General features: G+C 33.1%; 1 protein-coding gene across 6 annotated transcripts in view; it reads left to right on the forward strand.

Annotated features, from left to right (window-relative positions):
• KCNT2 (potassium sodium-activated channel subfamily T member 2) overlaps positions 1-14,634 on the forward strand; it is a 344,584-nt gene that overhangs the window by 291,041 nt on the left and 38,909 nt on the right. For 3 of the 6 annotated variants that reach the window (XM_082703085.1, XM_082703087.1, XM_082703089.1), the window contains 3 exons: positions 2,334-2,417; positions 3,679-3,807; positions 12,112-12,132. In XM_082703085.1, the coding sequence (XP_082559211.1) occupies positions 2,334-2,417; positions 3,679-3,807; positions 12,112-12,132 (234 nt within the window). The remainder of the gene's footprint in view (positions 1-2,333; positions 2,418-3,678; positions 3,808-12,111; positions 12,133-14,634) is intronic. The other 3 variants (XM_082703086.1, XM_082703088.1, XM_082703090.1) reach the window with 1 other exon arrangement.

Raw genomic sequence — 14,634 nt, forward strand, 5'->3', positions numbered from 1 at the left:
CTTCCTCAAAGAAACCGATGATGTAGGCAGTATAATCAATCCCAATATATAGACAAGACACAAAGGCTCAGAAAGAAAAACTATCCAGTAGTTACTGTGAACCCTCATCTTCAGACCGGGCACATCTCATTTCAATTACTCACTACCCTATCCCTGTGGCAAATGAATCCACATTATGGTACTTTTTTTTTTTTTTTATTTAACTTACTAGAAGGTTGTTTTCTTTATAACGTCTTGTCCATAGTCCCTTTCCTTCTTCCCACTTGAATCACAGATCACTTTCATATTTTTAATGATTTTCTTAATTTTTATCTTCATGAAGCTGGAAAGCCAATGATTAAAAATAAGTATAATCTGAGGAGAGGTGGAGGGGGTGAAAAAATGTATTATCTAAAATACAATCAAATAGGGGCACCTGTATGGCTCATTTGATTAAGTGTCTGCCTTCATCTCAGGGTCCTGGGATCGAGCCCCACATGAGGTTCCCTGGTCAGCTGGGAGCCTGCTTCTCTCTTCCTTTGGCCCTTCCCCCACTCATACCCTCTCTCTCTCAAATAAATAACAAAATAAAATCTTGCAAATAAAATAAAATAATAAAATACAATTAAATAAATACTAAGTGAAATTGAGAAAGATTCTTCTGTGATCAAATTCCATGAGATTGAATGCACAGACTTTATAATAGCAGGTGGGGCTGTCCCTGTCATTTTGGCTCACTTGTACCCCTTGTCTTTGCCCTAATGAAGTTAAAGGACAAATGACTTCTAGACAAGGGATGCATCAGTGACAAAGGCAGCAAGCAGATCAGCAGTATAACCACATCCAGCTCAAAAATAATTTATAATAGCTCTTTACCAAATCTTCAATGGACTTATTTACCCCCATGAGTACTTTCAATTTTTCATTTTGGGAAATAGTTTTCAGTGTCTGAGAATGTGCTTAAAAAGTCCTCTTCTTTAGTGCTTCATGCCATTATGCACGAGTGGTTTTCAGATTTTTTAGCCCTGGAGGGTGAAGTTGAAGGGTGCGTGTCACCATTGCTCTTGGTGGCCTCCAGTTGGTTCATGGTATAACTACCAGGACACTAACCCACCTCGAAACAAAACTTCCATTTCTTTGGCCTGAGAAAAGGGAATGGATATGGTTCCTTTGTTCTTGTTTAAATGGCAGGGTTTAATTTTCTGATGCTAGCTGTTGGTAAAATGGTAATGAACAAAGTAGCCTGGTAAATTTATTTAAAAGGTATTGTAACTTTAAAAAAAAACCTTTGCTATGCAAAATAACTAGATGAATATTCAAATTTTTCATTTTTTAACACTTGTGGATTAAATTCAAGACAGTCATTTTATACAATCTATAAAATAATTATTACATGTCATGGTCAAATGTGCTTCTGTCTTTTGAAAGTTTTTCTTTTCACTCAGAACTAAGAATAAGTTTAAGAAATTGAAAACATTGTTAACTTAATACTCTGTTGAGCAATGTTCTAGCAATATATCAAATTAAACCTTATACACTAACACATCAAGTAGTCTTATAATGGTATTTAATACTAAATTATTAATTCATTAATATTTAGATTTACTGAAATATTAGAAATTTATTCTAGTAGCAAAGATCTTAATCCTTAAAAAACCTTTTGGAATATCTCCTTGCAAATTTTAGAGTTCAAGTTTTTTTTTTTAATATTCTCTATTTTAGCTCATAGTTTTTTGTTATTAAAAATTAATTAAAATCTGTTTTATCATGTCTAATAGTACATAGAAATTAATTCTAGTAGCAAGGATCTTAATTCTAAAAAAACCTTTTGGAATATCTCCTTGCAAATTTTAGAGTTCAAGTTTTTTTTTTTAATATTCTCTATTTTAGCTCATAGTTTTTTGTTATTAAAAATTAATTAAAATCTGTTTTATCATGTCTAATAGTACATAGAAATTTATTCTAGTAGCAAAGATCTTAATCCTAAAAAAACTTTTTGGAATATCTCCTTGCAAATTTTAGAGTTCAAGTTTTTTTTTAATATTCTCTATTTTAGCTCATAGTTTTTTTGTTATTAAAAATTAATTAAAATCTGTTTTATCATGTCTAATAGTACATAAAACTTAAGCATGTCAGGATAGTGTAATGAATACTTATTCTCCATATTTCCTCGTGGACAGCTTACCTGTACCTGTGTATTTAAGACACTGACAGGATAGATTTTTACTTCCTTTTTTAGGGGGGCTTAATGATGTGTTATGAGAAGTAACCTTTTAGAAATGGTAAGATGTTCTCACTGAGCTATTCTGTACACTTCATGCACATAATAAATATGTATGTTGTTTGTATTACAGTCATTTGTAAAGGATTATATGATTTCTATCACCAGACTTCTGTTGGGATTGGACACTACTCCAGGATCAGGGTTTCTTTGTTCTGTAAGTTAATATTCGCTGGAATAGAATTGTTCTAATAGATGTTTCTGAAATTCAACTATAATGCACTTTGGGTAATATGTGCTCAAAGAATATCCTCAAGGTTTTTTAGTTCCTTAAAAATTTTTCAGAGAAAACGTTTTAAATTATTCATGAAAACAGCCATTCTATACAAAATTCAGAACACGTGTTTTTTTCTAGCTGGCATTTGAAACTGATGGTTTCTGACATAGGATGCCTTGCTATTGAGGAAAACAGTGACCATTAAGTTTACCCCCTCCTTTTTTTTTTTTTTTCCTGGTAATTTTTTTTTATATAATTTTTTATTTTTTATAAACATATATTTTTATCCCCAGGGGTACAGGTCTGTGAATCACCAGGTTTACACACTTCACAGCACTCACCCAAGCACATACCCTCCCCAATGTCCATAATCCCACCCCCTTCTCCCAAACCCCCTCCCCCCAGCAACCCTCAGTTTGTTTTGTGAGATTAAGAGTCACTTATGGTTTGTCTCCCTCCCAATCCCATCTTGTTTCATTATTCTTCTCCTACCCACTTAAGCCCCCATGTTGCATCACCACTTCCTCATATCAGGGAGATCATATGATAGTTGTCTTTCTCTGCTTGACTTATTTCGCTAAGTATGATACGCTCTAGTTCCATCCATGTTGTCGCAAATGGCAAGATTTCATTTCTTTTGATGGAAATGAATATAGTTTGTTCAGGTATTTATTCAGGGAAGCAACTTGCCAACAATACAGATTTGGGATCAGCAAAAAGGAACTAGTACTTATGCCTCTATCTGGGAGCCCTGGGCTCACTTTGTTATACCCTTTTCTCCGTATAAGCATTATTAGGACTTTAGATGGACAATTTCTTTTTGTGCTGGAATGTCTTTTGCATTTGAAGATCTATAGCATCAGCAGACCCTGCCCGCTAATTCCAGTAGCAGCTGTAGTCATTGCAACATTCAAAAAAAGTCTACACCTCTTTCTCAACGTCTCTCAATTACCAGTGACTACTGCCTACTGATGTTGAACTAACATGATGCTGTGCTGCTACAAATTGAGTAGTTGGTCTTCTGAAGTTTGTGGAATCCCAGGGCTAACCTAAGGTGGCGTGCCATAAATAAGTTCAGTCCATGCATATCTTATGAAATGTCATTTTGAGATTTTTAAATATTTTTACGTTTAGCCTCTCAAAAGTGAAAAATAACCTGAGTTTTTATTTATTTATTTTTTTAATGGTGTATATCTAATAGATGAAAATCACTGAGGATGACCTGTGGATCAGAACTTATGCCAGACTTTACCAGAAGCTGTGCTCTTCTACTGGAGATGTTCCCATTGGGATCTACAGGACCGAGTCTCAGAAACTTACTACATCTGAGGTTTGGAAATACCAAAATATTCCAGTTTTAATGATGAATCTGATTGAAGATAGCCATTCCTAATCATAGAAATGGATTTCTAAAAAAAGTTAGAGAATGAAAAAGACCGCTCTCTGAACACACAGTGTCAGTTCTCAGAGGCAAAACAAAACAAAACAAACTATTTGTTGAAGTAAACAAGGTCAGAATTCCCCAAAATGTTGTTGGCTAAGGGATTGTTCTGGAGTTCGTGGACTTTGGGCTCTGAATGCCTTTTGTAGGTCTAGAATTTTGCATGTCTAGATTGTCAGGAAGCAAATTAATTTTAATTAACCTTATGACTCATAAGAGCAGTTTTCAGGGCAAGTCATACAGCTTTCTCATATACTCCTCATCTCACATATATACATTTGGAAGGAAGTGAAACAAAGTTAGCACTGAAATTCACATTTCTCAAACTCTAGATTAAAAACTACTCTGAAGCCAAGATAAAACTCCAGGAGTAGTACCAGATCTTCCCAGAGGAAAGCTCAGTATTTGTAAAAGCAAACCAGAATCTATTAATATGGAACAAAATTGCCAATGATTTCCTACAGCTAAAAACACATCCACACCAATCTGGCCACATTATGTGGTTCTAAATAGTTTTTATAGCCTCAGTAAAACATCACCTTTTAAATGAGATTCTTTCATGAAATAAAAATTTTGGATAAATATACTATCTTACCAATATTTATAAAATTGTTTAACATAATTATGGTTTATATTCTTAAAATATTTTTCTTCTCAAATATCTCAAAGTTATTCAAAATTTTGGTTAGCCATATCTGTTTTGGGTCTTATGCAAAATTAACTAAGAGACTCAGTTCTGTTATTTGCAGTTTAGTAATCCATGCAGCTATGAAACTGCACTGAATCATATATAGAAAAAAAAAAGAGCTTTATGGAGAGCATATGAGCAAAAGAGTGGATTTTTGTTTGCTTGCAAAAATTTATGATTTGACATTTAAATAAGTAATATTGAGGACTACAGGAAATTGTTCAATTCTTCTGGTGCATTTTAGCAGTTTCACTGTAGATCAGGTGTACTAAAAGGAACTTGATTGCCATCTCTGTTACTTCATAACAGAGATGCCTAAAATTTAAAAATGCTGCATCTAAAAAACTATTTTTTGATTAAAGGTTAAGAGAAGACATGTGCTTCCACACCTAAGCAATTAACCACTTATTTGAGCTTGTTAAGTACAAAGAAAGTTTCCATTCACTAGAATATTATTATTCTCTTATTTTATGTATAGGTTTTGCAAATTCGAATGTAGTAAATTCTGCTTGGTCAAGTTCATATTTATGTCATCATTTTATATTATTAAGAAACTTTGTAGTATGCTATTTACATTATAGTAGGGAAAGGATAATTGAGTATTTGTATTGTCGTCATGGAGCATTTAACATTACATTTTGGTCATCTCAAAAAATATCCCTCAGTAAAATGCTTATAAATCCCTAGAACTCTAGCTTGTATGAAAAACACACATCCTTAGGAATATTAAAGGAAACTGAGTTAAATAAAGATGATACCTCTTGTCTTCCTATATTGATTACAGTTCGTTTTTTGACACATATATTTTTACTTAAATTTTATATTCTACCTATTGTGTAAAAATTGAGGCAACCCAAATAATTAAAGATAAAAATAAAACCATCAAGATTTTTTACAACACAATATATTAATAGAGGCAGAGAAATTAATGTTATCTTACATGTAAAATGAACTGAGTGCTACAGTTGAGCCAGAATTCTACTTTTACTTTCCTGGTAAGTAAGGCAAAAATAGAACTGTTGAATTACATAGTAATTATAGTCTGATACATGAAAGGATAAAAGTTAATCTTGAGGAAGATTTGTTATTAAAAGAACACATGTATTATAGACTTTCTTATTTAAAAGGTTTTAGATAATACGAAGAACAGTATCTATCCTCAATCATAGTTTTACAAGATACAAAAGTGCCATTAAAGTGAATATCCTTTAAGTTGATCTTTTATTTTTTTAAAACAGGACATCAATTAAATGAGAACTCAAAGACATTGGATTTTGTATGAAGAGGAAAACTTTTTTTCCTGATCATATAAAAAACAAAGAATAAGACCTTAATGTCTCTCATGAGATGAAAGATTGGCTCATACATTCCATCATCTTTCTCAAATATTGGATGGTTCAAGAAAAGTCAAGCGGTAGAATTCAGATGATTTATCTTTGCCCCCAATGTTAATTTTCTCTTACTTTAATTAAAGAAAGACAACAAATTTCAGGAGGTAGAAACTCCATCTAATAATTAGAATTGGGTGACTAACATATTCTTGCATAAATAGCTGTCAGATTCCCATTCCCCCTGACAGTTCATACAGCTGTGATACCGTCCCTCACTCCACACAGGCAGATTGAAGGTTCGTTTCTATGGAGAGAGTACATATATACTCTGTGGATTGAAGGGACAGTTGAGGGCAATCATACCACTCTAAATTCAGAGAACTAAGTGAAAGGTACATTCTGTATACTGTACCCTTCAGCAGCAGATTAGAGATCTTCCCTAGGGAATCTGACCAAACCAAGTGAAATACCTAAAGATATAGACATGGGACATTCAGTAATCTAGTGATCACCATGAAACTCAATAAAAAGAATCTCACCCAGAGCGTTCAATAAATTTTATTAGTCCCCTACTCTTCAATAAGAGAAGACAACTAAAAATTCCCTGTGTTCGGAAATGAACCACAAAGGCAGAAAGTAAACAGAAAGGAAAAAACATGCAAAAAGCACAGATCATTGAGGAAGAAGACAATTTCGAACATGAAATAAAATATTTACCCAAAAGAAATAAAAAATATATCCACCCAAAGATTCACATACAAATGTTCTTAGTAGCATTGTTCATAATAGCCAAAATTTGGAAAAAACCTAAATGTCCATCAGTTAGTAAACAGATAAGCCAAATGTGGTATATCCATACAACGGAATACTGTTTATCCATAGAAAGAAACTACTTATATGTGCTGTTACTGGGATGAACCTCCAAAAATATTAAGTTTCATGAAAGAGGGCAGACACAAAAGACCCCATGTTGTATTATTTCATGTTTATGAAGTGTCATAAAAAGTAAATGAATGCAGAGAGGAAGCAGATTAGTGATGGCTTAAGTGAGGAGGAGGTGGAGGAAATGGGGAGCCAGCTAATGAACACGATCGGGTTTGCTGGGGTATTAGAAATATTCTAAACCGATTTATGGTGATGATTGTACAACTTGGTAAGTTGACTAAATATTTCTGGATTTTATATTTGAAAATTATATGTCATATATATATTAGTAAAGTTATATACTGAAAAACTATAATTAAAATTATTAGAAAAAATAAGATACTGCAAGGATGAAAGATGAACAGGAAACTGAATTTTTATCTTTTTAATTTTTTTTTTTAGAGAAAGGGAGGAGGTGAGGAGGCAGAGGAGAAAGGAGAGAGAATCCCAAGCAGGCTCTGTGCCCAATGAAGAGCCCCATGTGGGGCTTGATCTCACCACCCTGAGATCATGACCTGAGCCCATATCAAATTGGTTGCTCCACCAACTGAGCCACCCAGGTGCCCCAGGAAACTAAATTGTTGAAAGAACATTTTAGGAAAAAGAAAACCTTGGGAATTGAAAATATGATAGCAGAGGTAAAAAGAAGTTCATATCATAAATTTGAGGAAATCACCAAGAAGCTAGAGCAGAAATTCAAACATGGAAATAGTAAAGAAAAGATAAGATTAGAGGACTAGTCCAGGAGTTCTAAGGTCTGAATGATAACACTTCCATGGAGAAGGAATGCATCAAAATATCAGTGTAATAATTTAAGAATAATCCCAATATACATCATTGGTGGCAGGGCAAGTGGAAATCTACAGGAGTTTCCGTAATTCGGGGTTCACCTTGAAAAAAGGACTTGTCAGAACAAACCATGTCATCAAAACTTAAGTAATGTGCATTGAAAATAAGCTTGATCATGGGCATATGCAGAATTTCCGATGTATTTTTAAATACAAATAAAACTAGAATTTTGTATCTTAGGGTTCTAGATTAATTTCTAAGGTACCAAATTATTCCAATTACCGTCAGACACTTTTTAATACCTTTTTAAGAAACATAGTCCAGAGCATGGAAACTAAAGAGATGCCACTTCTGTTCAACAGAGTTGAGATTGCTTACAAAGCACCAGGGAATTTACTGGGTTTAAGTATCTGTTGGATACAACTTGGCCACACAGTCTTATGTTTGATTTTTAGAACTGTGTACACACCAATAGTTGGCGTGGTTACTATTTGATCATTTAGGATAATGACAATAAAGGTAGCTTAGTGGTGGATGAAATAGACTTGTAAAGAGATTTAAAATGCAGTAAATTTGAAAATAATAAGGTCACAGCAGAAGGTATTGAAGTTCAAGTTCAGTAGTCTTCCAGCCTCTCAGGTGCCTAACAGTCTGTGTATCAAGTTAGCAGGTGACACAGGGGGTTGAAATAGGAAAGCGTGGCCATTAGGCTGCACCAGCCAGGAGGCAGTGAGTTATATCCTGCCTTTCGCCGTTTCTAACGTAGCAACGTTTGTATGATGTTGGAACCTGTACTTACATGTTCTGTAAATAATATGAAACTGTATATTTTTCAAAGGTTTTTTAAATTTTGGGTATCTTTTGTTAAGATATTAAAGGAATAAAAGAGCTGGAAAAGTGAAAAAAAAAAAAAAAAAGAATAATCCCAGAATAGTAGTGTGTTAATTTCCAAAGGGGAAGGGTCACCAAGTGCCCATTATAATGAATTAAAACAGACTAACATCAAGACACAGCATCATAGTATTTCAGAATATTGAAGGAAAGGAGAAGATGCAGGAGGAGGAGAGCAGGGATAGATCACATGCAAAATATATTTGGGATTTTTCAACAGCAACACTGTAAGCCAAAAGACAATGGAGCAATGCCCTCAAGATCTTGAGGAAATAATTTCCAAACTATAATTCTATATTCAGCCAAACCTATCAAACTTGTGTAAGAGTAAGATAAATCATATTTCAGCATTGCCTCCAAAAACGCTCTACCATGCCTGCTTTCTGAGGAAACTACTCCCACCAAAAAGAATGAATACACTGAAAAAGGAATCATGGTATGGAGGAAACCAGACACTTTATGAAATCCAGGCAACAAATATGAAGCCAAGGAAATCCCTATGATGACAGTGAAAAGACCCTCAGACATCAGGGTAACCTGAAATGGGTTAGAAAGTTTCAGAGAGATTTGTTCAGGAAGATGAAATCTATAGAGTATCTTGCATATCTCAATGTCTTAAGGAATGATTAGACAGTTGCCAGAGATCTCAGGGTGAATTAAGAACAGGTATAATTAAGCAGTTATAAAAATAACAAAGTTATTAACATCATGAATATGTTAACACCACCACGAACAAAAACATTTATGCAAGAAGTGACTAGTAGCCATGTTTCCTGCATAGATCATCTGTAAATTGTACTTAGTCATAATATGCCCTCAATTTGGATCTAACCAGAATTACACTTGAACAATTTTGAAATGATGAGAGATGGCAAAGGTACTGGAACAGGTGGAAAAGATTAATTTCTTTTCTTCCAGAGTGTGAAATGAATAGATGAAAGCAGAAACTGAAAAAAATAAAATTAAATTAAACCTATTACAGAAAAACCAAGATAAAGACTTACATAACCAGCTGAAAGAGATAAAAGTAGATGTGTCCTAGGGAAATAAAAATGATTATGTTAGATGCTTCTATTTTTCAAAACAAATCGTAACATTTTCTGACATCACAGTGTATTTGTAGCTAATAAAACAACTAATAATTTATAGTCATATGGTAGTTGCATTAGACATTGATTATTTTTTTCAGATTACATTGCAAGTATTAAAATCTGTCCTATTCTGTGGATAATTTTTTTATTAAGTGCCGACATTTCACATCAGAACATGGTAGGAATAAACACAGGTAAAAACTAGGCCTTGTTCCTTTATTTCATGGAGTTTAAAAAAATACAATTTAAAGGCCGATGCAGGATTTCATGCCATATTATTTTCTAGTCTGTCTTCAGCATCTTCTCACGGTCTATGTATAGAAAAAAAAGTTATTTAGCTTTGTCTGTGGGAGTAGGGGAAACACTACATTCTTCAGGCAGACACCTTTGAGAGGACAGATGATGATAAAGAATATTTATAATTGAAATTATAAAATGTACCAAAGACCTGGAAATATAATCTCAGTTTTTCAGGGGGCTGAATATTGGTGGAAGGAGAATTCATACAAACATAAAGAATATAGTGGAGGTGCATACAGGGACTCAAAGTCGGTCCATGGAGGGGCCCCTGGCTGGCTCAGTGGTTAAGTAGCTGCCTTTGGCTCGGGTCATGATCCCAGGGTCCAGGGATCGAGCCCCACATCGGGCTCCCTGCTCAGCGGGAAGCTTGCTTCTCCCTTTCCCACTCCCTCTGCTCGTGTTCCCTCTCGCTGTGTCTCTGTCAAATAAATAAATTAAAAAAAAAAAAAATCGGTCCATGGATATAGCTGGGTAGTAGGGTACAGCTGGGTCCTGTCCCTTTTTACCTGGTTCTATATCCCCTTCCCAGAGCTTCTACCATCATCTCTGTATGTCAGTTTAAGAAAATCTTTATAAACATTAGAATAAAATAATAAAAAATAAGCAAAAAATAAACATCAGAATCTCCTGGTTCAAAGTATGGAGGTGTGAGGACTCGTGCTGTATATATAGAAGGACTATACTTCTGTCCATAATCCTTTATCCACAACTCTGAAATCCAAAAAGCTCACTAATTTATTTCACCTCATTTTATATGTGAAATTTTAATATTGCTCCACTTAAAGTGAATATTCTTACTTTTTGTTGCAGATATATTATTATTTTTAATTATGAATTGCTGCTCCCCGAGACCCACTAGGGACATTGACTACCATACAGGATATGGTATAATACTGTCTTTCCAAAATTTGATAAATTTTAAATTAATAAGTATATTTGTTCCTATGGTTTTTTGGTAAGAAAATGTGGAACTGTATTTACCTCCAGTTTTCCAATGTATTGAAAGTTACATTTGCTTGAGGTGTTCTATAATCGCTGAAAATTTTACTAGAAATTAGAGATCATTTAAAAGCATATTAAAGTACCAACATCCTTTCAATGTACGCAGTAAATTTGTGGAATATGTTACTGTGATTGTTGGTTACTTTCATAATAATAAATCCTAAAACTTTAAAGCATGTGATATAATGAAATAATCATTGTCCCATCTACCAATCATTAACTCTTTACTATTCAACTGGAACATAGTCTTTTTAAATGTATTACTGAAGTAAGCTTATCTTTTTTACAAAATCACGTTAATAAAATTATTTTAAAAAGGATTAAGATAGGATAGTTTTGAAATTCTAGCTGTTCACTCTCTGTCATTATTCACTAGAGCAATGTTATTATTCTCTTGGGCCATGTGTTAAGAATCCTGAGATAAACAGTTTTAAGGATCCTATAATCAAATGTTTATTATGTGTTTTTTATATTTGTATAAACAGAGAGCTAGATAACTTGTTAAATTTGAGTTATGTTACACCAAAGAATATAACTGAAAATTTTATTTCTACCTATTGAAAAACGAATAGAATATTAGTCCTTAGAATTAAAGACTAAGATAGCATGATTTGTATTGCCTCTCAATATTTAAGGGTTATATGGTGACTGGAAAGGTCAAATTTTAGACTTTATAGCCAATGTGAGAGCTCAGAATATATCTATAAACAAATTTATATCTTATGACAATATCTAAATTTAAAAGTATTAAATTTTTGTATTAAGTTTTATATGCGATCCAGATTTTAGCACACTACAAATATTAATGCTAATAATGGTTATTGAATGCCAATAATTTGTCAAATATTCTCTCATGAAATTTATAAGCTCCTATCAATTGTTTTATTTTCCCTACCAGTACTATTTTTTCTTTCTATCAAAGCCTTCAGAGACAATTTTACTAACCAGACAAAAAATAATCTAACAGGAACTTTCTGCTAGACTTTTAAAATAACAACTTATTCCTTATCTAATTTTATTCAGAAGCCCTGTAATAAATAATGAAACACCTAATTGTATAATAAGTGTTAAATGGGACTTGTCATATTTTGTCCTTGTTGCTGACTGTTTCATGTATGTATTTAGTCATTGTTTAAACTGTATTTTGTGTGTTTCTTTTTTCCTCCCTTTGTGTCAGTCTCGAGAAATAGCATCACAAGTAAGTATTTTGTCTCCCTTGCCTCAAATAGTTTAATATGTAAATTCAATGCTTTTAAAGGGAAAGAGTATTAACAATTAAATTCAGTACTTCAGATGTTAAAATAAAACAAATTAATTAAGCTGAAGTGTTCTAAATACTCTATTTTCAAGTTAGCATATCTGTATTTTCCCAATAATACTGCAAGTTCATTTTACCTGTTTGTCTTCACATTATGTTTGTATATTAGTCCAGTCATGTTGTTACTTGCTGCTAGTCACTTACCGGATGTGTGTTTTCTGTCTGTCCTTGAGTGAGGTGCCCACCTTCAATGTAATCAACTGAGACTAAAAAAGGGCTGACAGTCAGGTGATATGAAACACATCTTTTCCTACGCTTCCTATCTAAGCTGGTTCTCCTAGAAAGGGGTCTAGGAACAATAGGATTTGTGCTTTCTCTAGCATACTTTTTAGCATTTAATTTACTCTTCAATAATTGTAATTTATTGTCATGAAGAAGCTGTCAGTTTAGTGTTTAATAATATTGACCTGGGTTAATAATTGATTTGTTACAATAAAAATAAATATTCTTAACAATATATTGTGTGTGTATACACACATTATATTTCTGAAACCATGATACTATCTTCATGAGATTTGTATTTTTAATCTTATTTTCCATTTTCTTCATATAAACCATGATAAATAATTGTCATTATGTTCTTAGCACTTAAGCAGACTCCCAAGCATAAATATAATTGATGAAACCATTACAAATATAAACACTTTAAAAATTGCATTTTGAATGTCAAAGCAATGGTAGAATTTAGCCCACTAAGTGGAAAGCTTATGTGCCCAAGTTGCCATCTAAAAGTACACTTCGATTTAAGAAAAATAAAATTTAAAAAAAAAGAAAAAGAAAAGTACAGGTCTGTTTTTGAGCTTGTTGGATTTTGGAGAAAAATTCTATATTCATAATACCCACATTTTTGATATAATGGCTGTTGCCTACATCACAAATTTTGTTCATTAAATTATTTTAAACATCTTAAATTATTTAGTTAATTGTTTATGAGCTATACTTCTATTATATTTTTCAATATATTATTTTGTTTTATTATATCTTGAATCCTTCAGAATTTACTAAATATTCACCAAGGAGGTTTCCCTTTGGGCTGCACGATTAAAGCTGTAGAAGAGTGCTGTCTGACCTATTTCACATCATGGTCCACACTGGAAATGTAATGTTTGTTTGGCACGAAGCTGCTTAGGGGTTTCAGCTACCCTGGGTGCCTGCAAGTTGAGGAAATTAAAATTTTAGATAAAAACAGAACATATCCCTGGCACATACTGATTTTGAGGAATTTATTTTAGAGTTTTATTTTTTTTTAGAACATGTTTTATAATGAGATCAACATATATTTCTAATTTTTAATTTATACCAGTATTTGACCTGACCAGCTGCACAAATTCAACCTCAAGTGCCTTGAATTGGCATGCGTTTTTTTCATAAAATATTTTAGTAACATGTCACAAGCAAAGTTACTTCACCTTGTCTTTCCTAAAGGGATTCTCAGGTATAAGTCCGGACCTGGTCCACAGTGGTAGAAACACTTGCGGGGGTTCACTCTATGCTCCAGAAAGAACAGAATTTTCATTTGATTAAAAACTTTATAGCTTTACATTAGGAAGTGGAGTGAAACTTTTAGATGTAAGTCGGGCTATGTTGCAGTTCTATGTGTTGATTCAAATGCTCTTTGCTTTTATTCAGCTGTTACACATCCCTGTCACCTCTTTTCTCTAACTTACAATCTCAGATGCAGGAAGGCAAAAGTTTGGCTCATTTCTGAATCATGGCAGCCAATTGCAAGTTGACTCTTGGAACTTTTTCCCACTAATTGATTTCTTTCTTATAGCTATTATTTTAGGTCTCCACATCTTTCAGCCGGTTCCTTATGTAAGCGAAGTGCCTCCCCTCTAATTTACTGAGAAATTTGAGTTTTCCAATATAAGAACCTTTCTTACAATCCTTTTTATGAAGAAAAAAAAAACCTCTAATTGTAGTTTGGATAGACATTTATCTTTGTAATTTTTGTAATTTTTAGACATGTATCTTTGTAATTCCAATTGCGTCTACAATTTCCATCCTTTCCAGTTCTAGTTTTTGGTTTTAGGTTTTTTTTTTTTTACCTCTCCATCAACTCTCTCCTTTTACCTTTGAATATAGACCTTTCCCCAGTTCTCAAGAAAAAATTTCCTTTTTCTCCTACTTTTTCTTTTTTAAAGATTTTTTTTTTTATTTTTAAGTAATTACTACACCCACTAGGGAGCTCATGACCCCAAGGTCAAGAGTTGCATGCTTTGCAGTTAGGAGCCCCATTATTCTTTTTTTTTTTTTTTTTTTTCTTATCTTACTCTTGTTAACTCTGAGAAAAGTTCATATATGCTGTCAATTTTATTCCTTATCCGTGTCTTCGGCAGTTTTTTTCTCCACTGCTATACTTACCTGTTCTTCAGTCAGTAG

This window comes from Mustela nivalis, assembly GCF_964662115.1.
Source record: "Mustela nivalis genome assembly, chromosome: 16".
In the NCBI taxonomy this organism is placed as follows: domain Eukaryota; kingdom Metazoa; phylum Chordata; class Mammalia; order Carnivora; family Mustelidae; genus Mustela; species Mustela nivalis.